The 25,907-nt window shown below is 39.3% G+C and overlaps 2 protein-coding genes and 1 long non-coding RNA gene across 8 annotated transcripts; 1 reads left to right on the top strand and 2 right to left on the bottom strand.

Annotated features, from left to right (window-relative positions):
* The first annotated feature begins 23 nt into the window (after positions 1-23).
* Positions 24-25,907, top strand: LOC111244313 (uncharacterized). Of its 6 annotated transcripts, none has more exons than XR_015321675.1 (5): positions 24-656; positions 1,754-6,223; positions 9,243-13,350; positions 13,963-16,066; positions 16,445-16,904. It is a non-coding gene; the product is annotated as an uncharacterized LOC111244313 (long non-coding RNA). The 6 variants fall into 6 exon arrangements; XR_015321673.1 differs by lacking the exon at positions 13,963-16,066 and having other exon boundaries at positions 52-656; positions 9,243-9,266; positions 9,576-13,350; XR_015321672.1 differs by lacking the exon at positions 13,963-16,066 and having other exon boundaries at positions 46-656.
* LOC111244312 (phosphoribosyl pyrophosphate synthase-associated protein 2-like) lies at positions 3,921-12,239 on the bottom strand. The gene is made up of 8 exons (XM_022791269.2): positions 12,104-12,239; positions 11,718-11,770; positions 11,260-11,329; positions 10,288-10,576; positions 6,093-6,218; positions 5,627-5,755; positions 5,226-5,372; positions 3,921-4,945 (listed from the first exon to the last, which is right to left on the bottom strand). Exons 1-8 carry the CDS (start codon positions 12,199-12,201, stop codon positions 4,781-4,783), a joined length of 1,077 nt encoding a protein of 358 aa, XP_022647004.2. The 5' UTR covers positions 12,202-12,239; the 3' UTR covers positions 3,921-4,780.
* Positions 13,349-14,594, bottom strand: LOC147757306 (uncharacterized). Its single transcript, XM_086980757.1, has 2 exons — positions 14,192-14,594; positions 13,349-14,036 (listed from the first exon to the last, which is right to left on the bottom strand). Exons 1-2 carry the CDS (start codon positions 14,592-14,594, stop codon positions 13,942-13,944), a joined length of 498 nt encoding a protein of 165 aa, XP_086836883.1. The 3' UTR covers positions 13,349-13,941.

The following is a 25,907-nucleotide window of genomic DNA, read 5'->3' as shown; positions in this document are numbered from 1 at the left end:
CGAATTCTTGGCGACTACTGCCTGGCCGACTGTCATAGCCAACAACAGCCGCCAGCGTACTGACAAAGACAAACAGTAAGGACTTTACCTGAGAAGCATGCAGCAGTTGCTTGTTAGCTCTATCAATGACTGGCATTGTTACGTTCGTTTCAACGAGAGACCGCCTGATTTTGTCTCGCTTTTTATTCTATCAGGAGTCGCCACCATCGTCGCCAGCATTTAAACGAACCGCGCTAGAAAGACGGCACACGGTCAAATGCCGTTGGTGCATAGCCAATCAAATAGACAGGCGGGGTAGACCGGAGACGCCAGCCTCCTGCTCTGGTAGAGTCGCGCCGGCCAGTCGGTAAATTTCGGCGTGCTAATGCAGGTCAAATAGCATGCTGCCATAATAGAGTAGATAGGCGACGCAGACAGCAAAATGATCTGTCGTGAACTGCGGACTAAAAGGCTGAAAACGAGCCAGCTGTTTAAGCGGTCGTCAATGTAGCGATGCAGAGGGCCATATAAGGAAGAAAAATTTGAAGTCGTAAAGATATTATGACTCGAATCCCATCGATGTTAGATGCGCGGTTTCCGGCTGAACCACGAATCAATGATCGAAGAGTTGTCGTATAGATGATGCTTTATACGATATATATGATACGTAATATGATGTAAGTATGTTTTCTTTACGGCTTTTTATAAGCGTGTGTAATCAATATTCATTCGATAATAATCTTCGCCTTATCTAGTCTGCCATTGACAAAACCGTTTCTTATCTTGTATGTGTTTGTTTATTGCTTTCATAGATGGAACATATAAATTGTTTTAGATGACTCAAACGTGCGGAGCGCTTCGATGGGTCATAACGATTGTACGTGTGTTAACATAGTTGTTCCGTGTGGGCTTTATCATTCTTATGTTTATTTATTTTTCATTAGACCTATGTCTTTATAGTGTTCTGTTTCTATAAAGCAAAACGTAATTGTGGTTTCACTTTATCTGATTCAACATGGGCATTCGACGCCTTCCTAATCCACTTGTATAAACACAGGAAGCCTCTGTAGCGTATACTATAAGGGCTATAGAATCGGTCAGGTTGTTAGTGGTACTTCCCGGCCCAACTCATAGCAATAAAACTCTTCACTTTATGCCCACCATTGGCCAAGTTAGGAGTAACATTAACTTGGTATACTTGTCAAATGATGTTCAGTTTTGAAACCTTAACTTTAATTTGACTTTCTGGTTGACTCATTATTGAACTAAAGCTCAATCCGTTAAAGCATTTTTGATTTCTGCTATCGGGCAGCAGTTATCACAGATCGATGACAAATCTCTTTTGGAAATACATTCTGTGACCACAAATGAAAAAGAAATACATCAAGCTTATCCTGAATCGTTCAAATGGTCTTTCAAATTTCATTCGTTGTCTGACCTTTTTTTTTTTTTCTTTTATTATCTCAGATTGTGACTGTGATGTTTAATTGTAAAGTGTTACCACAAACAACGTCGTTCTGTTTAGATTCCGATTCATAAAACAAAAAAGGTCGCTTGCAAAACAAGTTTCTACTGCTAGCAAAATACAGGCCTATTCGGAAGCAGACAGAAGAGATAATTATTGAGATTGCCTGTAAGCATGATAAGACATACCCTACTGGCTACCGACGAGCCATTTCTTTCAGCCGTAAAGTTATTCAAATTGTTCGAAGTTAGTTGATTTACACTAGTAATCAGTGATTTTTTCAATTTTCTTTCAACTTCTAACTCTTAGTTCGTGTCGTGGCCTTACCGGAGCCGAGTAGGAAGCATCCATAGCCAGGACGGATAAGCTTGCTCTTATTCTGGCAGAAGCATTTGACAAATCTAATTGGATCTACTTATGGAAGACCTTCGCAATGGAGTTGATATTGAATACTGTTCAGGGTACAACGAGTGCTTGCGCATGAGGTGCTGACATACTTGTCGCTAGAACTAGAACGAAGTTTAGAGCTGAAGGGTACTATGTACATACTTTTCGTGGGGTATAATTTTTGATGGTCGGGTATCTTAGCGAACCATTTATGTAATTGGCTAACGGCATAATCGTTTTCTGATCTACTAATTTCTACTCAGTAATTATAAAAAAAAATAATAATAAATAGTAATAATCAGCCCAAGCCGGCCTATTTTGGCCTCTCTGTCTGCAAGATGTGTGACTCAGAAACTTGCTATGCAGAAAATATAATCACTGAAGGAACATTCAGAGCTATATCTACGACTGGCTAGTGTAAACTTATTCGGACAGCTAGTTTCAAGATACGGCAGGTCAGAGAATAAATGGCCTTACTTTTTTCTTGACCTATCTTAGGACTTGGAATGTAAAACTCTACCAAATCTGACTGAACCGCGTTTATACAGCAGACAAATAACGCGTTAAGTGGAAAGCAAAACACTACGGAAGAATGCATAATGCATAAGTTTGACGTAACACGCCTGTATTAGTTCAGTTGTGTAATGGTGAAACATTTGAAGCTGGTTATTTGTCATTCTTTTCGCTTCTAATATCTCTACCCTTTGACATGCTTGTGGATCCATTACCCTTCGGACGATTAAGAGGTATACGGTCATACGAGTAATAGGTCAACAGCGGCCTTTTAACAGTGCGAAGGCTTACTGCCACCATGTAAGCATTACGTCCTCAAGATTCTTATTTATTTGCTTCTCAAAAAGTTTGTTCTATTTTTTGGGCAGGTTCGATTTTTGTAACTGTATTTTTGCGCGAACCCTCTGTGTCATGGGTGCCACGTTGAAGTAGGACGTCAGGTTTCAGGACTGGAGAAAGTACTTCCTAAACAAATTGTCTTATGGAAGATCGCCGTTGAAAGAAGCTTGCTTTGAGAGAGGTTCTGGAAAATACTAAAGGATCGATGTGAGTCTGAAAAAGCTCGTTGCGAGTAACGTGTAGACGGCTGTTCCATTTCAACGTGAAGCTGAATCGTCCTGGTCTCGCTGTTCCACGGATGACGCAGCGTCGCCAGCCTGCTGTCAGCTGAACGATCTATGTACAATGGAACTGAAAATATCTATTTTCTCTTCGACACGAGGAAACGGCGTCTGGCAGCAGAGTTCAATTAATAAAAGTTGAAACTGTGTCAGCTCATCTAAACAAACTATAGTCGCTAGTTTAGAATCCTTCCGTACGTAAATTATACCGCACGCCTTGAACCGCGAGATCTTGTGCTAAAAAAGCAAACTATCGTTATCGTAACATAAGCGCGTCATATAAGAGCGTCATTAGCCCTTAGTACGGTCTAGGAGTAGTTCATTTATTATTTTTCTGAGTCTCAATATACAAATACGCTTATTTTTCAAATGGGAAAAAACAATTCAATGCTAAAAAGCGACAGGAACAAAGCGCAGCTGTGTCAGCCGGAAACAACGGAATACACTTCTAGCCACAAACAGTTCCCATCCCAATAGCTCAGACGGGTTTATTAAATACAGTTCTTAAGACTGATGATGAATTCGCTAGAACGGCCTATCCGAGCCTTTAACGCCCGATCCAGTACAAGATCAACCTAAGCAATATCGAGAAACCACTACCGTTAGAAAATACCCAATCTATCTCAAGCTTTCTAGCTAGATAGAAAGCGGTGCGGTCATAATACTTTAATAGCAAAACAGATAAAGAATTGAGATGGCTAGAACTATCGTAATGCTCCTACCCTTGCCACGAGGAACAACACCCCTGTGGCACAACCCGCTAAGCGTGTGCCAGATTCCACAAAAGCTTCATTCAAATATAAGCATTGTCATTCTTTTGTAACATTATGTCCCTTCACCCTATATAGGATGGCTGTACATGTACAGCAATAACACGTCGAGGCTTGCTTTTGTTCGGCACTATTTCATCTACGCGAGGCATATTATTTGATACAATATAAATAAGTATACAAAGATAACCGAATTACGTACTTCGGTTTATTCTTAACGGGTTACCTTCTGTTCCGCAATCACGGAATAGTCGACAAATGTGATTGATTGATTGTTTTCACTATTGGATAGTTACCTTTTGATATATTGTTAAAGGTATAGTTACTAAGATCGAATTTATTGATATAGTTAGCTGACAATAGCAATTAATTTATATATTTACCCATTAAAAGCCTTTTACTATTTTTCTATTTATGCTTAATCATCTATTCTAGAGAGGCTGGATCAATTTACTTATATAGTGTCGATGTCCTAGTCGAAGGCAAGTCCGAGAGCGTTTTATAACGTTCTGATAAAACTCTGATGCCATGACCAAAAAATAAGCAAAGCGGCCAGTTTCATCAATGAGGTCGTTACCTCTACCGCTGTTAAAGGTTACACGCTATTTCCGTCATGAGTTAAACAACGGAGCGTTATATACCTTTCTCATTATTATTACATGGTACTGTACTAGCCGTACCCGCAATACCAATGTACCATTGGGAATTTTATAAGCGAGGAGAAGCGATAAGAGAAAATAGCGAGGTATCATCTGATTAGTTTAGTTAGCTCGGTAAATATTATTATTATATATAGCTATTATTATATATATTTCTTGCTAGCTATATATTAATAATATATAGCTAGCAAGAAATCAGATTGACACGTAATAACATGCAATATTTTAGTTGCGATACGATACAATAGATTGCATCTATGTAATAGAAGTGCTGGAACCGGTAAGGAGTTCGTCTCATTTAGCGCTCGGAATATGTGGCAGGCGAACTTGGGAAATGGAGGAGGCTGTACGAGTTCGCCCAGCATCGGCAGAAGCCATGTGATAGCTTTAGTCGTTGAGTGCTACGTTACGGAACAGGTAGGACATCGACTCCTTGTTATGGATCCTACGGATGGCTTCCGACAGCAGGACGGAGACGTCTATAGTTTTAATTTTTTTAGATGCCATCTTGGCCATTTCGTGGTCATGAGGGACCGTGTTTGTCACAATCACCTACAAAGGTCACATGTACAATTTTCTCACATGATTGACAAAACTATATTAATCTGCAGCACGCTTTAGCTTCCATAAACTACCTTGTTGAAAAACGTATGTCAGATTCGCTGAGCCCATCTGGCCCCAAAGCAGTCTGACGAAAACTGCAATTGACTGACATCCCTAGTCAACAGGTTATCGAATTCAATACTTGAAAATCAGCGGGATCCTGAACACCGATAATTTCTATTTAAGAACATGTTACAAAATGTACGGATGCCGGAAAATATTCATTCACCTCATCGATGGCGGATTCTTCAAGGAGCTCGACGTCCGAGGACAACACTCCATGGGTGGCCAGAACATAAATCTTTTGGACACTGTAACACTTGAGAAATGCCGCTGCATTAACAAACGCTTCAATGTCATCAATCAGGTCTTCTACCTGTATCACAAAAACAAATATTATGATATATGGGACTTTCGGTCTTCTGTAATAGTTGCTGAATCGTCCAAGTCAATATAGAACACTACAGTAGTTTAAACGGCAGATGGGTGAGAGACAGGGAACAAGTCTTAGGAACCCATACGCCTAAGTGGGCTTGATTTCTTCGTGTCTTTGTGATATTTGCTCGTGTAGGGTTTCCGTAGAAGTTCGTTATTATACTCTAAGTGATTTCAATAGAAACGAAGGTATACCATTATAGCGTTCCTCCCGGTAACATCTCCGACTACAGTTGACACACTGGTGGCTGGTATATTCCCGTCAAAACACTCCGACACGCGCCGGGTAGCTTCTAGCGGCGGGGAATAACGGCCATCCTGTACCTGTCGAATGAAATTTCATACTCTTGTTGTATTGACATGTTCTTTGAGCACAGCAGGCCTTGCTTACATCCAACTAAATTATTAAGAAATTTCAGCTAGGAAAAATTCTAGAACCACATGTGCGATACACACAAATACCGTCAGAACAGCATAAGAGAAGCCTATTTCAGAATTGAGAATAAGGATGAATTTGCAGTACTATAAGAAAATTGCTGGCATATAGCATATACAAAAAAAAAATGGCAGATGAGCATAAATTTTAATGTGTTTTGCTTTTATCGAATCCTCAATTAGTCGTTATGGAGAACTTTCACTCCCAACTAAACAAAAGCATTACCTCTTCGTCAGCAGATTTCGAGTGTATAACGGCCATGCCGATGCCAAGTTTCTCGGCGAACGATGACGCTTTTTGGGTTTGAGCTGGGACGCGTGCCACAATCACGGAGTTCTTATAGTTCGGGATCTGAGGTATGTGCATAATGATTTATTTATATTTATCACAGGAGTTCACCAGTACTAGATTATGATAAGAAAATAAATGTTAAATTATTTTAGCTGCAATATTAACGTGCCCTAATAATATGAGAATATCTGGATGTCCTAGGCCGATATACAGACCACTATATTTGTTGACTATACAGTCGTCTTTTATACACGCGCAATATTAGCTCTTCCCGACATAGCTAGCGAGTCGATCTTTTCATTTGTGACTAATGTTGTGGAAAGACTGTTTGCAATAGAAGACGAGTATTTCCTTTTTGCCCTATCCACCAATTTTGGCTAAAGCAGTGACTTTGAACGTCATATTCATTTCATGCAGGGTGTTTTAGCTATCGGTTAATGTAAACGTACGATTTTTTAGTTTCATTTATCGAAGAAATGGATCTGTTGCAATAGTTTCCACTCTGACGATTCGCAAGCCACAATCCAATTTCAAAGGGTTATTACTACGAGGAAAATGTGCGATAAATGCGTTTTCTACCGTCTTACCACAGACAAGTTCCTTTGACGGCAACAGCCGAAATCGAGTTGCTAAGATGCAGGTCATCAAGGTGTAGTGGGCAACATATTAACCTACTAATCTTAGGGACGCGTTGTGGTCTAAATCCGGACATACACGGCCTTCGTTCCGTGTTGGGATACCGGACGTAAAACTCGAAACATACAGGCAGCTACGGTGTCCGGGCTTTCATTGTCCATAGCTTTGACATATTTTAGAGCTAATTAGCAAAAAATTATCGCTTCTCTTAATGTAATTCTTAAATAGAACTTGATTAGGAACAAATGAGGGGGCGGTATGATTTGCAGACAAATGTAGTACGCGGACCATCAGATGCATCAGGGCTGAAATGCTAGCGAATTTCGCGTGAACATTTTTGGAGGTATGACAAAAACCTTTTCAGTGGTAGGCGTGAGGAGCCAGGTTTTTAACCGGGAGTGGGTTTCTAACTGCATATGAAAAGGTTTCACGCGAAGTATCTTTCTATGCCATGTCGATTCACAGCTGGTTCGGGTCTGGTAAAGCAAACTATTATAGGTGGCAGTAGTAATCTTATCCATCTGACCATATCTACTGCATTTAGTATCGTTTAGGCTATTCCATTCTAGGTGGGATTAGACGTTACTATCAACGTATAATAAATTGAGCGGGCTACCGGACTTTTTCCAGAAACCATTAATTAGGAAAAGGTCAATTCACCTTACGGCGGCCTATCCGGCACTTATTTGCTGGTATTATTTCCTGAAACGTGTCGTTTCGTTCTTCTTAGACTTTTTATGCTCTTGTCGCGACGGTTGTCGGCCCGTGTTTCGCGAGTTTCAATACGGTATTTGGGAAAATTCATCTCTAATATTCCCTTCCTTAATGCGACTAATAGATGTGCTCATAGAGCGAGCCCTGCATAATGATACGTAATGATTTTATTGCATGGAAATGCTATGCAATATCTAAAAAACGATGGTTTCTATCGGCGTTTTGCCAGACATAAACAATAGACATCGTAGAGCTCTACGAATATTATTTGTCGTAGAGCCATTATACATTATTGTATGATATTGAAGCTTAGATAGAGTGGCAATCACTATCGATGAAAATAATTTAATCCTAGGCATGATTTTACCGTTTACAGTGCCTAAAGGACGTGTTGTTGCCTACAATGATAATTAAGAATACCGAAATGGTCTACTAGATGTTATTTAGAAAATAGGGGGTATCTGTTATTGTGGAAAAAAAACGTTAGAAGTAGACGTAACGGACTATTAACAAAGAGTTTATAAAGAGAAGCATGTTCCTAATTGATTTGAATGATTTAATAGAACGTGCCAGCGTTACATCTCTAAGAAATATCTGCACATTCTACTCATGGGAGTATGAAGACTCAAACTATTATCGTTAGTATGGATGAATGTTTGTCCGCAGAGCGTTACCCGTTCCCCTTCAACGAGTATAAATGTTAGTATGCAATAAATACCCCCATTACGTAAACCGCATAAAAAGCTCTACTGCAATATAGTCCACTTTCTTACGCTAGAACTGAAAATACCAAACGAAATTGCCGTTTGTCACTTTGTGCGCATAAATAAAAGCTTTGGTCGCACGGTAAATCTGCGGCGCATATTTGTTGTGCCTAACGTTCATCATTACAGAAACAACAAGAAAGCACCACGAGAAAATAATTTTTTAAATCTAGGAAGTTTTCGCCAACGTATTTAACGGATGCGATTGAAAAAAAACAAACCCCAAAAAAGCTTTTGACGTACGACGTAGATGGTCCCAGATGGTTCATGAAAAATATAACCCATCGGTTTGGAAACTTCTTTTATCTAAAGGGATTGGAGATTCCTGGAACTTCGTGGAACTTTCACGAAGTATTATTACCTATAGAATCTGATCTCAAAGGGTCGATCGAACGTGAATGAATTGTTTTCAACTACAAGCATTGTACCTGTGACTAATTTATTTTTTTCTAGAATTACATCACTCATTTAATCTTTGTGAAGCGACATTTTGTTGACGTTGCAGTTTGATTTAAGTTGATAAAACTTTTGCGATGGCTGAGGAATCGTCGATTGGGCTCACAAATAAGAGTCTTTAAAGCCGATTCCCATCCGAGACCTATAATCTGTTTGAATTATTTAGACTATCGAAAATACTGGCAAAAACAAGATTTAATACATACCGAAAATACAAAAAAGAAATTATTGTACGTATGTTTGATGGGAGTCACCTGCCGCAGTACCGCGTACCACAATCGTGATGCATAGGAATATTAAATTTAATGCGCCTAGCTTCAAAAGGCCAATTGGACTAACCTGGCTAGTAACACAGCCTGAACTGGCATCGGACTCTAAAATTCGGTAGCGTAACCCTCTGTGAACGCCCGTTCGATGCACGTAATAATATAATTCAACTTTACTCAGTACTGACTTAATTTGAAGAAGCGTGTTCTTAAAAACGTTGTAAATCGTGTAATTTTGTCCGTCTCAGTACAGGATAGGTTACAAGTAAAAGGTGAGTCCTTTTTTATCGATATTTATAATAACAGATATATCGACTAATTGCCCATATTACTATTAAATATTTATTATATCGTCAAACGATTTTTTCGTGTAATCTGAAAACTAAAAGCATTATGAGCCATGTTGGGAGTTGAATAATAATAAAAAAAAAGAATAAAAAAATTTCCTTAAATAATATAAAATGAGCAAAACAGGTGATGAAATTGTAAGGGTGTTAAGGTTGGGAAGGGTTTCCTAACTTAGCGGTGGCTGTATATTGCGGCTTAAAGTTTCCCAATCCAAAAGACATTTATATTTCAAGAACCTGCCAAGATGTAATCTGAGGACTAAGCCAGAGTCAACTGAAGTCAATGCCAGTGTGACGGAAGACATATGATGCTCCTTAAGCTTCATCTGAAATCGGTATAAGCCAACGGGAAATAGCAGCTTTTTAAGCAGAACAAATGGCGTATGTTTCATCAACAGAGTATTACGCAGCAGCTACGCTCATGTCTGGCGCGTCATAACTGCAGTCAAATCAAACTTCCAAGAACAAACAAATTTATGTCAAAAATGAACTTCGCTGACTTATTTAGTTTGTGAGTATTCGAGATTGTTTCCGTTACCTTTTCTTTAGAAAGGCCTTTTTTACTTCACCGCTGTCATTGTTTGATTTAGAAAAACGTACATTACATATTTAACAACGAAAAAAAAATACAGCACTTATCCGGTTGTTAGACACACGTCTTTTACGGCTTACTCGATATTTTATTATAGATTGCATCCGTGCAAGTACAATAAAAGAAAGCTATCCAGTTTAATATTCAGTAAAGCGATTCTGGACATCGGTAACTTAGCCGGTAACTTAATAATAAATCGGTAACTTAATAGTGCCGAACGAGGATAGCCAATCCCTGTGATTATGATAGTTTTCCTAACAAATTACGCATTTCGTGGTAACTTGATTAAACGGTCTCCAATGCATCTTCAACGACTAAAAACGATCCGAGAATTACTATATAACAAACACTTACATTTTGTTTGATGTATTGGAGAAGGAAGGGGCTAGCACGAAGGTTATCAACAGGTATGTCAAAGAAGCCCTGAATCTCCTTTTGGTGCAGATCCATGGTTACAAGATGGTTTACGCCTGCATTGACCATCATTCTTGCTAACAGCTTCGACACGATACATCCTCTCTTAGTCATCTTACTCTGCTTCGAATATGGAAAATAAGGGACCACGGCTACGACGTTTCGAGCGGCTGAAGTTTTGCAACAGTACGCCATGATAAGTAACTCCATGATGGAATTGTTTACGTCTCTGAAAATTTGCGTATGGCAGTTAAGTATAATTTATTTTAATTTTGTTCGCTTCCATGCATTGTGCGGAAATTCACAAGAAACGTTGATGCGTCACAATGAACACGAAGAAGCGATTCGCGTATTCATGACCAAATGGAAGGTAATGCATTTTATATATATATCAAACGTTGTTAGCATTTCATAGACAGAGGAGCTGATTTGAGAGGGTCCAATGCCAAATAGTGTTGGCCTTGTGGCTTTGGAAAATAGGATTATCCAGGATCATTAGGTTAAACATTGAGGTAAAAAAGTACTAACATGCAACGCAACAAATGCTGCCGGCTATTTGATGTTTTTCAATTAGACGTTCAACTGTTGAATCAGGAATAAGTTCAACTTTGTACGCGTCTATTCCTATGGAACATAGCGTGCGTAGGAGCATCATAATGATAACTGTAGTGCTATACCACTTTGAAATTTATAGTATGCAGTAAAATTTTATGTCGTTTAGTGTGTGGCTGTTGTCGCATTGACCTAAAAAGCCTCTCATCTCTGCCAATGGAGTTAAGTACCCCATGTCCGAGCCCCTTCCCAAAGGCACACAATCTGTGTAAAATTAAAAAGTCAAGGAATAAATATAGATGGACGCCGATACGGATGCTAGATTGAGTTGTGTGTATGCCTACGCGGTGCTTTACTTACTTCGTCGATCCGGACTGGACTAGATATACATTTCGACTACGGATTGATTCATCAACATCAATCGCGCTTTCTAAAATGGACACATAACAGATATTGTTAGGACTGACTGATCATTAAACCTGATTGACTGCACTAAAATACCTGCCAGCGATACATAGGGGCTGGGTCTCAAAACAACATGTTACAAACTAATCTACATGACCCAGTGGTGGGTGTTGCCATATTTTTGAGCTCGTGTTCACGCAATGGGTTTAGACGCCGTAAATGTCGGTATGTTTTGTAGATGACGATTACCCTGTCTAGCCTAAACGAAACGTATAGTTAGCCACGGATTTCAAATAAATCTCACGAACTTTATATCATAGAGTATGAAAAAGCTCTATTATTACACGACCATTTACAATTTATTTACCTTACATGTACCTAGAATAGAAAAACGTCGGTGCGGATCTACTGACCTTTGTTTGCAAAGTGTAAAACCTTACTCTTGCCAACCTTCGTACCGAGGCCGCTGAGAAGACGAAAGACAAGTTTGTACGTAGATGGTTCAAAAGTAAAGTCATTCGATTAAAACGAGATCTAATAAGTAGTACATAGAAGATAAATTTTTATGAAGAGGTTGGCTATCGAGAGAAAAAAAAACTATTTTCTATTTAGAGGGTACGTGAAATAATAATAACTACACAATTCGAACACAGATAGTTATAAAAATGCAAGAGCTTAAAAATGGGGTGACTATGTAGTTGCTATCGAATAATAATGCGCGCAATAGGCAAACGTTCTTTACCTTAAGTGGCTAGTCTCAGGATTGTCCTTAGGGATCTTTTAATGATATAATACTTACGCTGCAATTTTATGGGCAAGATCCAAATGTGAGTTACCGCTGAGAATCACGATCTCGTTAGGAGCGGGAAGCTTGGAAAGTTCGTTTGCTCCCGGCATGTTTACTGCTAGTAATCTCTTTGTGTTTCCTATGTTAATGCAGCGGCTACAAACAGGTAGAGAAAAAAATTTGATTTGCCCACTGACGATTGTATTGACGAGGATAAAAGCATGCATGGGCATAAAATAACAATCGTGTAAATATTTGTTTGTCACCAAGAATCGATAGCTTAAAATTTTATAATAGCGCTTTTGTACAGCAGCGTACAGAAAACCGGATTACGTCACCAAAGCTAATAGTATCCGTGCCATGTTCGAGGATACAAACAACTAGTTGGTCTTCGGTTGCCAGAACCCTAGACCACCGAGTCTGTATCATCCTGTGCCCCACAAGGCGTAATTACCGATAGGCTAAGTTTTATAGACTGAAACTATGACTGTAAAGGGTGACTTCACGCGGTTTTAAGCTAAATCAGTAATCGATGAAAAACAAAGCGCTTTCTATCGAGGCACTAACTGGAAAAAACAGTACGAAAAATGCTTACCTTGAATTTAACTACTCCTTATACTATATATTAACGATATTTACTATGCAATACTGGCACCAATGCACATAAAGGCGAGGCGTGATCCAGCAAAAATCGAGACGCTATCCACCGCCCCTGGCGGCGTGAGTCAGGGTCGCTTAAGGATTTCTGTCGAAAATAAAAGGGACAAATAATTGATCTCACCACTTTTAGTTAAAATCGAGAAGGAACTGTGGCGCTTGTTCCTACGTACTCACTGGAGAATCTCTTAGAGTCGCACACTAACACTGGACAATGACCACGCAGACGCCAGAGAAAGCGTTGGCCGCTGAACGCACGATTAGTAGGAGCTGATGCAGCGTTCGAAGGAGTCCGTCGAGCTTTGTGTTGCCTTGTTATTACCTTCTTCCACAAGTGATGTAAAGCAGTGTCCCTTTGGACACCTTAACCGCCGGTGCGCCATCGAATAGCTGCAAAAAAAAACGCGAGACGGGGAACCGGCAACAGGGAGAACGAAGGAGGCAGCTTCCTAGGAGTGCGATGTAATGATAATCGCGTACTATATCAAGATTGTGATACGGATAATGTTGATTGACAATCATTGTCGGTGTCTACTGGTGACGGCTTACCGGTGTTGATCTCAATCATCTAAAAATGTCTGCGCACCTTGGAGCATCTCGTTGTAAGGGGGTAACTGAACGTTGCGTGTATACTTACATATAGAAATTACAGCCATATGACCGAGACCCATTCAAGTCCGTTCGTGTGTCTTTTATGGCCACTAGATTAATTATTATAGGTAACGCATAGTTACTGTAATTCTAAGAGAAAGAAGCTCAACAATCTTAACAATTTTTTTAACAACTGTAGGCTGTGTTAATTGAAATTTGAAAAGAAGTAAACTTCGAAAAACGGATGCTTGGACGCTTCTGCGTGAGCGGTCAATCAAATCTCACTTGTTTAACTTCGCGGATAATAGCGAAAAACTTCAACACAATACCCCAATTATTGAACACCCTGTGCGAATCATGCGGGTTTAATGAGTTTACAAAATTCTAATTCAAGAGATTAAACAAATGTCCTAACACATGTCCAAGACGCCACGGGACAACAAATGGCATCATATATATTTTGCTCATAAAAACCTGGTTTCTTGCAAAGTTTATGATGGAGCCCATGGACGACAATGAGTGATGACGTGTCTATTTATTCCGTTCGGCCCTTTCCGCTCGTTGTTCTTCACCGCATCAGAAGCAAACACATTTCCATTAATTTACACGAATTTTGGTTCCAGTTTCGTCTTGAAGGCTTCGGTGGCTAGGAGCTCAAAGCGACGACGTAGGCCCTCAGACAGCACCGACCGATTGGCTAAGATACACGAAAAGCGATTTCGGGTCACTACGTGTAACCTTAGTGCTCTTTGAAAAAAGGAAGCTTTGACGCGATTCTGTTTCTTAAAGTTCTATAATATCTACTGAATATTGCCATATGACGAGTGTCCCATACGTTACCATTGGAGTTACCTTGAAATCGGACAGGATGAAAGTGATTGCGGGAAACAATCGATGACGTGGTTTGATCGCCCATACAGCTTAGCCTGCTTTCTTGCGTCTTTTGGCGCAGTGCACAACGAAAATTCTGCCGTTCGCGGAGAAGAGCAATCTCCGGTGCCAGTAACTGGTTTACATAGACAAGAAGCGACCTGGCAACAGTTAACCTCAAACCTATAGCTTCCTCGTAGAGTCGGGCTAGGCCTTCGTCCACTTGGAACTTGTGCGACCCGTACACCACTAAATCATTTATACACCATATGTTTTCGGCTGATTGTCTGGTGCCTGTGCTCTCGGCCGTCAGAGTTTTGCACGCCATTTTGTGGAGCGTTCTCTGTACAACCCACGCTATTCCGTTGGGACAGCGTGTATACATTCTAGGTGTGCTACTCAGTCTATTAATCAGCAAGCAGGAAAGCGGCTTATAACAAGCATTATGACAACGCAGTTGATCGTCCTTCTTTTTAAGAACCAATATCAGAGTGGCATCTGTCTACTGGGCTGGAAGTGCACCAAAAATTAATTAAATGGCGCCATCTAGCACGGTACTAGAACAACCGCGCACCTGAGATGTTCGTCTCAGACCTTATATGGACAGACGGTTTTCTTGTTGCATAGACTTCCAAAACCTTGCATTAGTTTTCGCACTCGTAACGTGTCGTTGAAAGACATCACATTGTTTCTCATGGAAGGCGTTAATTCTACAAAAGCATGTGCATCGAGCTAACGCTCATTACGTTCTAAAACGTGGGTACAAAGCACATAACCATTTGTTCCAAGAGCAAGCAACGTATTTCACCCGTAGCTCGAGCAATTGTCTTCAAAACTATGGCTATCGGACCCGTGTCCATTATGCTCAATCTGATTGAAGTGGGAGCAGTATTAAAGGCTGGACAAGAGTAGCTTCGCAGAGGGAAAGGCAAATGCCTACCGTTCGAAAAAACCTTCTAGTGTTAGCAAAATGGTTTGGGGTTGAAGCACATGCTACTTCAACTACAGGCTTGATTTTGCCGTAACTTGGACCTACTAATACTGAATAATGAATTCATTACAAACCGATTCTTTTCAACTCTCAGCTGCGTCCGTCTCATTAAAAGTTCACCTTTCGTGCCCCTTCATATGCATTTAACTTGACGTTTTGGATAAGTATCGCATAGGCTCTAGGACAATATCTAATTGTCTCCTATGGGGTTAACCAAGCTCAGGCAAACTCGTAAAATCGTCTTATGTTGTCCTAGAGCATTTGTTATAATACTTGCGATAATGGCTGACGCTCGTTTTCGAGTGCGTCTCATGTAAAAGCAAGTGTTATGGTGACTCATTTGCGACTGACATTATACATGTGCAAAAAAACCCAAATTGTATGTATTTCGGTGGCATTTCACTGACATGGAAAATGGTTGTTGGCATCCTAGAACCCAACTGGACTCATTTAGTTTAGCAACGTAGTAAACTAAGTATACAATTTTGATATGTAACCTTCTGCCATTTTTCTGGTGATGCCATGATCCGATTACTGTCGAACTTTTGTGGTTTCTTAGCAAAAAATTGTCACAAGTGACTTTTGCATTCCTTTAGAGAAACACCATTAGAAGAGTTTTTCATGGGCTAAAACAGATTTTAATGTAATATTTAACCTTTTCCCAGTGTAATTCTCTAAATTTTTATCGGGTAGCTAAGTAACTATATGGGCTGCCATTGTTATGGTAAACGACAGTGCTTTTTCCAGGGTTAATTTATGTCAATCGCTTGTGATAATGTCGTTGATCTTTGACAGTAGAATCACGTATCAATCAGCTTACTAGCTGGCAGCGATCCGTAATGCACGATTCCTCAGTCCCATCAAAGGTATCAATCACCAAAATCACTCATCTTCGATTTTACTTAGTTGAATAATATTCTATTACTGCCAAACGTCAGATCTCAAATTAGACAGACCCCAAATCAACGCGACCCATATTGCCTAAGATATGTGATCTTAAACCTATCTCGTTCGAGAGTCGTTCGTCAGTATACAATTCAGTCCCAAAAAGTACATTTTACAGACTGAGATTGCTCAGCAAATGAATAAAAATGGCACATCATACACCCTTGTCCACAGGCCGAGTCTGAGCACATCGCGTGGTCCCTGCAGTTTGCTTCTTGCATTCAGCCGTGATTCTGTTTAACAAAAAATCCTCCTTTCGTTATTGCTCCCAAATAAATTTCTTTTTCTTTTTTAAATAGGTTCTCATCTCTGAAGGCGTTCAAGTAGCCGAATTAACTAATAACAGTTAACTTACTGCAAACTCACCGGTACGCCTGGACATGTAAACGCTTGACTTTAGGACCACGCGGGCAAATAAGTGGCTTGGAATCAGCTCCACATGAGGCCGCGCATTGACTCCAGCATGACGAGATATCGTAATCATCTTTGCTATTCTTGCAAAAGCAGAGTTTTTACGCAGCATGATGAAAAGTTCTCATTTTATAGTTTTGCGCTCAATTTTTACTTATCATCAATAACAGTTCGTGGATTAATATAATTTTGATAAATTACTAACTTCTGAGTCTATGGTATATTAACAATTTCTTGCTAAATACCGAAGAAAGACTCTGAATATGGAAGTAGTGTTGCTGACATGCGCAATTTAAATCATCAGAATTTTTCTTAATAAATTTTAAACATGAAAATTATTTACCCACATATGAGCCTCTTTTCACCTTTCTCATAAAGTCAACCATCTTATAAAACATTGTGAAGCTTATGATACTAATGTTCCAATATTAGATCAGATGATATATACGTATATATACAGATTAAGGCAAAAGTCTCTTATATATATATATATATATATATATATATATATATATATATATATAAATTGCACAGACGTGAAATAAAGTCCCTCAAACTGTCTAAAGACTTTTACTTTACTCCACCCATTATGGCAAGTGGGCCTAAATTACGGAAGTATTCTAGTAACAAATAGCCGATTTTGATGCAACTTGTCTGTACTGCATCTCTTGCTCTGTCCTACTACGCTTGTCGATGTAGCACTCAATTTTACGATCGATAGTCAAACAGCGCGTGGAAGTAAAAAGTTTCAAAGTATAGGGGTTTTGAGGGCTCAGACAGCTCCCAAATATAGCCCAAGAGATACGGTACTATAGAATAATCGATCCCTTGAGCCAAACGCACGAAATGATTTAAGCAATCTGGTCCTCTTTCTCGTCTGATGAAATAACAACCCGAGTGAGTTAGCGAATCGAATTGATAGTGAAAAGGAAACCAAATTACATTTTCAGGCGAAAGTGCTGGAGGACGGCAATTTTCAGAATAGTATACTTCATTTAGGTTAACAGAGACTTCTGAAGTGTGTGTATCTCAGCTGCGCGCAGTACACAACATGCACACAAATGTTCTATATTGAAGCCAAAATATTTGACCAAGCTAAAAAATAAGGCCACTGAACACAGAACTGTTAACAAATTTTCAAACCCGTCGCACCTTAAAGGCACATCTGTTAACCTAGGTCTAATGGTTTATCGTAATATAAAACAAAAAAAAACTGTAATGACAGTGTATTCTATTTACTACCACAACAAGATAAACCAGCCAGATTAGTAGAATGAAGTGAAAGCCACTGTGTATTTAATCAGACACAGGCTTCCAGGATCACAGTCAGAACGACCGCTCCTCGTCCCGTACGGGGCAGGTACTTGATTTCAAATCTTAACCGCGCTTAAGCTGTACGAACGTCTATAATGCGGGTAGTTAGCCGCTGACAAGTTGCTCTCATTTAGTGTTTGAATTTGAAATCTAGTAGTGGCCCAGTATCACGCGAGGAGCGCCACAATCGCAGAAGCCTACATATGTTCTCGATCTATCTAAGGTCCTTCTAGCATCTATAGAGTTCGCATCGTCTATCCCTATGACGAAGTCAACGTACGAAAATGCCTATCATTGTTGAGATGTGTTGGTCGTCGACCATTGATTACCTTACAGATATAGTTTTCTATGTTGTCCTTATGCACGTACAAAAATGAATTACGTTAAAGGAAGATGAAGATAAATATGCACTATAGTCTAATCCAACAATATATTTTTGCAAGCAACACACTTAAGAAGTTTGATAGAACAAACTTAATGGTGCATGCTAGAAAAGATAGAAGAATAATGCAATTTGAAAATTGCTCTATTTTTTTTTAATCAGTTTTACGTTTAGGCGTGTAAAGTTTTCGAATAAACAGCCAACTCTTAGCCTTGAGAAAATATGAACGCTGAATCAACATAACTGTACCGGATATCGGGAAGTTCTTCTAATTTCAGGGGCCGCCGTAACGTTTGATCTTCCATAAAAATTTTTGCATACACGACTGCTATGCACTTTGACAATTTGCGTTTTCAACCCATTGCTAATATTTTGTGTAGAGATCGCCTGTACAACGACATCTGAAAATGACAGGCCGCCGGATCATACGTACAGAGACTTTTGAATAATGCCTGCGATCGGTAAGTCTTTTTCTTTCGTTTAGTAAGTGCAGTGATTTGACCTACCACGATCACAAACATCCTCTTACGACGAAGAGGGGCATTAATAAACTCAAGCATTATATTATGTAAGCGTGTACGAATACCTAACATGGGTGCATAGTATGTCTTGATAAAATCAGCAAAAAGACACATTTAGTTCGTTCTAAGTTTTCTAAAGTTTCGAAAATTTACCTATTAGAATCGACCTTACCATTTCAGGCTAGTATGAGTTACTAGCTACCTTCGTTAAATAATTAAAAAAGGATTACACTACGCAATCGCTATATAAAATGAAAACTGAAGACAAGTTTTAGAGGATTTGATTACAGGAACTGGGTTGAGGTTAAGGTTAAGGCGTTGACGCAATGCAAATGGCTTTTATAGACCGGATTCTAAGAACGGCCATTACGCTGTGAAATGCTGGCCAGCAAATTTATATTTTTACAAAATCAGACCGAGCTATAATGACGAATTAATCTTCATTTTACGTAAATGTCTTTACTCGCCGTATATTTTTAGTTTAAATATTACTTATCTGCCCCCCGACAAATTATACCGTGATTTGTATATACAACCGATGACAGCCAAATTGCGCGTTGTTCCAGTTCCTAAATAGTTATTTTTGTTTTTTCATCATCAAGGTTGGCTTGAGAGATGGTGCTGAGTAAGAAGGACTGCCCCCAAATGCCGGTGGCCAGGAAATGGGAGGTGTTTCTCAGATTTCCAGACGTTGGGCTGTGTTGAGATCTTTCCATTTTTGCAAAGTTTTACATAGTATTTACTCATTTTGTATGTACTTAAACTGAGCGATAGTCATATCAGAAAGGAAACGCAGAATTTTAAATGAAATGGGTCTCACGATCAGGACAGCTTACGTCTCTTTCAGCCTATGTGTAGTTAGTAAACATGTGAGAGTGATTACGCATGGGGACCAACACCATTGAATGCTTCTGTAGTGTAGCTTTAATATAAAAATTAACGAATTATATTTGAAACATAAAGATGAAATCTGACTTCGTTCTGCACGGATTTAACTGCGGTACGTTGTACTTATCTCATCATATGTACTAATTCTAGTAAAAATGATGAATTTGTTTTTTTTTTTAAATGAAATTTTGAAAGTGAATTATCGTTTTTGCGAGAGAAATAACAACAGTGAAATTTTATGGGCCTTCAGAGCAGATTGATAGATGTATGTATGTGTGTACGTGGTCATTAGCCGATCGAAGTTATCCGTGACCTTTAGATGACTGAGCTTTTTGGAGATAGCTTCCCCGATAGTTTACGCCAATATTACACTAAATTTTGTTGCTACACAGAATGATTGCTTCGTTTTTATCCTTATTGTTTTCCATAAACAACAATCATTGTTTAAAAATCGCGGAACGAGATAGTGATAGTTGAAAGATATATTATTTTAACTATATTGCAATAGAATAACATAGGTTTAAATCTCGTAGCTGATAGGTAATGTTCACAATTATGTATTATACTCATTTTTAATTTACCTAAATATAACTTTATGCTCGATCTTGCCACTAAGCATTACTCCATATGGCTAGCCCTTAACTAAAAACGAAGTGCATCTGCATCCGATGCCGAACCGAAACCAACCCATGTGCATAGGCATGAAATAGGCACACGTTACAACTTAGGCCCCACGGGAAACCTGATGCAATGCGTGCTTCGCAAGATGCTCGTAGTCCTACATTTTCTCATTAGGCCACTTTGATTATCTCGGAGCCCTTGATTAATTTAAAGCACATATGATTAAACTATACTGTTATTCACACATAACTAAGACTATTAAGATCTTGCTGCTTTTATGTGAAATTAAATTTATGTAATAACAGTTATTACTATTAATTTTACTTGCGGCCATACCTTAACGTTACCGGAAGATTCAAGAGACCTTGGGTCGGTACTTCATACATCTGTGAATCACAGCAGGTGCTTGCACAGACTTTTAATACTTACTACCCTCGAAAATATAAACAAATTTTTCGACGTTGTCAGGAAAAGAATTTATAATATGTCACTGGGGTTTTCTGAGACCTATCCCTAGTGAAATCTTACTCCGACGAGTGCACTATTGAAACCCTGTTGCTTTGTTAACTCCTTACAACTACGGCGACCATTTGTTCAGGGTCAACATCGCAAAGAGATAGATCGCACGTTGCCCGTTAGTGTGTAAAATGGTCATTGTTCCTACTGCGCACAATTTCTACACAGACCCTGCTGAAAAAACACTGATATCTATACTTTTTATGGTTTACTAACAGGTCTCTTTCCCTCTTTCTAAATGGACGTTAAAAGATTTTAACGAAAATTACCTGTCACAGACGTGCTTAGCTTACAGAGCACAGGAAATGCCGGCTATAGACAACGGAAGCTTAAAGCTCCGACCATTCCCTAGCAGAAACAAAGAAGGCAAAAGTTGTTTTGATGACTCCTGTCCTATAAATGAATGTCCCAAAGGCATCCGATAGCTATTGGCGTGGAGGGCTGGCTTCCGGTATTAAACGAGGCAATATCATTTCGAACCTTTTTTTCTTAAAACATTACTGTGTAACTCTTAACCAACACCGGATCTCACATTTCGGTATTTATTTACGGTAGTATAATGCTCTGCTCAGCATTTTCTACTCATAGCATTAACGAAATTAATACGTTCTTTCGTTCTCGGTGGTGGATCTCTACTTCTATTAATACTACTTCGACTCCGTTTCTAATCCAGCGTGTGTCCCTAAGTTTAATAGACGAAAAAGTTACCTCTGCGTCATCGAAAGAACAAAACTGTAAACTTTTTTTCCGGGAAAAGGGGGTTATAAATGCGTCATCGGCGGCTGGCAGTGCTTAGTGTGGGACTCGCTAGCTCCCCAGACCCGGATTACCCCCACGCCCATGAAGTTAGGACTGGAATAATGATACTTCAATAAAGGCCTGTACACTAAGATATGCTCTTATGCGTTAGGTATGTCCGCGTTAGACAATGTGCAAACAAAACGCACAATCTCTAGTGTGATTCAGGTTAATGTACAGAATACCACCAGAATACCTGAATAGTATGTATAGATACAGAAATATGTAGGTGCCCAAAAGTATAGCAGAGGCATTTAATATTACTTTGCAAAAAAAGGCTGTTCGGAAAACCTTGTTGACCGCTGAGTGCTAATGTTGCTGGATTCTTTACTTTGACCCGTAACATGTTCAAAATAGGGTTAGGGGCTATAACCATACTGTGGGTATAGTCAAGGGGCTATTGTGCATAAGGGGTCTTATTTTTTTCCACTACGCTGTGATGGGGTATCTAATGCCTCATTACGTTCACGTTTGAAAAAAAGATTCAGTTTTTTCTAAACTAATTTAGAAATTTCGTTGTTTAGGCTTTGTACGCGTTGCTGCTTATGTAACGAATGGTTTTTATGGATCTTTGGACAGAGTTGACGAATGAAAATAATGGTGGATTTAGATGGAGAAGATGGACTAATTAGACGTATTAGATAAACAAAAAAAGCATCATATCCGTTGTAGTCATAGTACCGTATATCTCTTGTCTGTACCACGACCAAGAAAAGCGAAATATAAAAAAACACAGACGAGCGCTGCCAGCTCCTTTGATATCAGACTTATGTACTACAATAACCTACGCGGCGTATCTCTCCGATTTATGCGGTTTCTTTTATTATTTAAATAGCCAAAGCGTTTGATAGAAATATCATCTAAACAACTGCACATTTCGCTCAATTATGTAGTACTTCCTGCAATCATTGACCATTGTGTATGCACACATATCAGTAGTAAAACTTGTTGTTTAAAAGTACCAAACTTGTATTGCATTGCAACGACGTATGCATTTTCGTATTTGGCAAAACAAACAAAGATAAGCTAAATATACGATGACATCGATCGCAGTAGCGCCAACGCGTGGCTCTAATAAAAGTGCTAATATCTAGTATAATAATATAGATGAAGCAGATCATTTTTAACAAGATCGATAAATAGATCCCGATTACCGATGAGCGGCAATGTTTTTTTAGCACTTAAATACCTATATTTTCGCCCTTTCCGTAACAAAACTGATGCTTCACCTGAGAGTTAGCTTATATATTGAACGAATTCTGCATATAGTTTTTTGTCATCATCAATGCGTGGCGCTCCTGGCGCTTCATCACAAAAATCGTTAGAGGTGTTTTCATTATATATATAATAACCATAACGAAAGCGCCTCTAATGATTTTCGTGACTTTTTTTACGTGTAAACTTGAATTGGCAGAAAAGCTATCCAGGAAACGGAAGCCTTAGGAAGAATCGGGGTAAAGGTAAAAATTTAAATCAAACAAAAAAAAAGCCCTTTAGCTTTTAACCCTAGGTGTCTTTGTCAGTTTTCGGCTCAGAAGTGTCTGTTTCGAGATGTTTGCCTTTGTAAATGCGTTATTTGTACCTAGTTTTGATTTCATTTTACCGCGCTGCCCAATCTGAAGGACACGAAATAAAATTTTAGCAAATATGGCCATCACTGATCATTTTTATGTCAAACTGTAGGTTATCTAGAAAAAATTCGACACTGCAATACCCCTTTTAGTACTACAAACTTTCCTAGTTTCTTGTTGTCAAGCTCTTCATATACGCAGCTACTGTATCTGAATCTGGCAGCTTTTGTATCCATTAAACGTATGGTAACAACAGGCAACTGCTTACCATAGCAATATTCATGGCTGACTCGCGTAGCAGGTGCTATTCTTTTGCGAGGACCACCGTATGGTGTAACTAGGTCATTTGTATGACATCCCATGAGATATTGAACATGCTTTTTTCCGTTCATGTTCAAATATGCTTCTGCTGTACATATGGAAAGGCCATCGTGTGACTGGACTACTACCACGGGCCCGAAACACAGCGAGGAAAAAGAGTCAAAAAATATATTAGAAATGGTAAAGACAACAAGTAAACGACAACCGATGAGGTTGCAGGATCACTGGTCGAAGAAGGCCAAAAACTAGGTTCGGAAAAGGGCGACGACTTACGCTCATGGGCCACTTCTGCGCCGGCTAAACTTAGTTTAACTTGCAACAATAGACATTAAACGTCATCAACCACCAACCAACAAAGAGCAAAAGCAGTATTGTTGCTAGAATTTGCTATCATTAGATAAACCTTCCGAAATAGATGTGATTCCGAGAGAATTGATTTAAACGATGATTTTGAGATACATAAAGGAACACATTGTCGCTTCTGCAATGAGCAATATGCGACATTTGAACCAAACTAATCAAATCCTTCTGTCTTCCCTGGCCAAAATCGACTTCGACCTCATGTTTGACAACAGATATTGCTTAATAGTTCGGACTAAACAGGCCAATCGTATTGCCGCCATGTGACCTGAGACCTTAAACCTGATAATTGGTTAAAGTTGTCTTGAGAAATGAGACGAATCCCTAACATGCTGTGGAAATGGCCTTTTTTATAAAGTTGATCAACAATCACACAATTTAGCTGATAAAAACATTTACCAACAGTCATGGAGCAACAACAGTAGCAGCTATGGCTGGATGCTACTGACGGTACACCAAAGCAAGCAAACACAAACGTATAACGACATAACACCATAGAGGTAAGCAAAGAAAGTGCAGATGAGATTGGTAGCGGTGCTAATGGTTATGAGGATGATCGTAATAGTAGCACCGCTGGTGCTTATGATAATGAAGAGAACAATGAACGCGACAAAAACAGAAAACAGACAATTGGCGAAGACGAAAGCGGACAGCTGCAAAAGACTGCTTCCGCTATTCAGAACGAGATCACACGAAGAGCTCGTGCTTAGTGCTCCAAAGGGTTGTTCAGCTACAGAAGACATCGATCGTTGCCGGTTTCGTAAACAATGCAACGTAGTTCTCTGAATCGTCGTTGTTGTACGTAAATGCAGTTGACGTTTGGTTCGTCTGTTTTGTGGTGCGTGACGTAGCACGACAAAACCACGAGCTCGAAATTTTCATTTTGACTATTTACAACAGCTCAGAGCACGTCTAGGACATTATTATAACTACTGACCGAGTTTCCGCTGGCACGCCAAGTTATCTCTCTGCTACGAGGATGTAATCCACTATCTAATTTTTAATTTTCAGGTCCGTTCGGCTTGTTTCTACTATCGACTCCGTCATCCCTCCAAAATCGTGAATGCGCCTGGATAATTTTGTGTGGTCATCCGATTATAAAATTGCTTTAGACATTTCATGTGGTGTTGTTGAAACCGTTAACACCCAACTGTTGTCCAACTCACTTTCGTTCAATCCATATAGCATGACCCTAATTTAGAGGCCAACGAATGCCGCCAGCTGAGTAATTCGGGGTTAATAAGTTTAATTGAGCAAATAGAAGATATATAGCAGATGCCTTCGCACTTTACTGTTCAAATACGTCTGGGGTTGTAAAAGTCTCAGTCAAAGGAGGCCTACACGAGTCTTTTTACCACCTTTTTTTTTTAACCCGAACGTTTTTGTACACGAAACATGAACAATGAAAGCTGATTTGGATAAAGGTGCTAAATGATGTCCGTTGAAGGTCCGCCATTTCTTCAATAGGTGTACCTCAGGGATAGCGATCAAGCGCTTGAGCTTATCATTTCGTTATCTTTTAAAAATGTATTCTCAGCCACTTAATAGAAACAGAGGCTGAATTTCGTTAAGTGTAATATGTTATAAATTGATAACTCTTTCGGCGAACGTTAAAATATGCTCCCCGTCTTATGGGAATCAACGAAAAGATCACCAGATGTTATGGAAGTTCTAATAGTACACTAGATACGCCCAGGGGCAGTTCGTACATTATCGGTGACCCTGATAAAATTAATACAGAAAAGGTGCTATCCGCATATTTTCATCTCATCGGTCACGTGATGTGATGACAAACTAACTACAAGCAATACTACGTTTATAATTTCGCAATGTGCACCTAAAAATCTGCCTACAAAAAAGTCTATATATATTTATTATCGAAATATTTAGTTATCGACCTTACATGGTGGTAGAAACGCGGCGTGTCGAGAATGGAATTTTGCGTTACGTGGCAGAATCCGTTACCTTCCTACACTTCTGACTTATAGGTTCCGCATGTCCTAATTTATTTTCAGTACAAATACTGTTAACTTATTTTGGAATGAACTACAGTTCTATA

Source organism: Varroa destructor, unplaced genomic scaffold (genome assembly GCF_002443255.2).
Source record: "Varroa destructor unplaced genomic scaffold, Vdes_3.0 BEIS01000002.1, whole genome shotgun sequence".
In the NCBI taxonomy this organism is placed as follows: domain Eukaryota; kingdom Metazoa; phylum Arthropoda; class Arachnida; order Mesostigmata; family Varroidae; genus Varroa; species Varroa destructor.
This window is presented reverse-complemented; position numbering and strand designations above follow the sequence as displayed.

What these genes read in the sequence shown, in the direction of transcription:
- LOC111244312 (XM_022791269.2), bottom strand. Translation starts at nt 12,201, where the DNA reads ATGCCGGGAGCAAACGAACTTTCCAAGCTTCCCGCTCCTAACGAGATC. An exon ending in TTTACACTTTGCAAACAAAG is followed by an intron (nt 11,330 to 11,717) that starts GTCAGTAGATCC and finishes TGTCCATTTTAG; the next exon opens with AAAGCGCGATTGATGTTGAT. An exon ending in TCCAATACATCAAACAAAAT is followed by an intron (nt 6,219 to 10,287) that starts GTAAGTGTTTGT and finishes CACATACCTCAG; the next exon opens with ATCCCGAACTATAAGAACTC.
- LOC147757306 (XM_086980757.1), bottom strand. Translation starts at nt 14,594, where the DNA reads ATGTATACACGCTGTCCCAACGGAATAGCGTGGGTTGTACAGAGAACG. An exon ending in TCATCCTGTCCGATTTCAAG is followed by an intron (nt 14,037 to 14,191) that starts GTAACTCCAATG and finishes CGTGTATCTTAG; the next exon opens with CCAATCGGTCGGTGCTGTCT.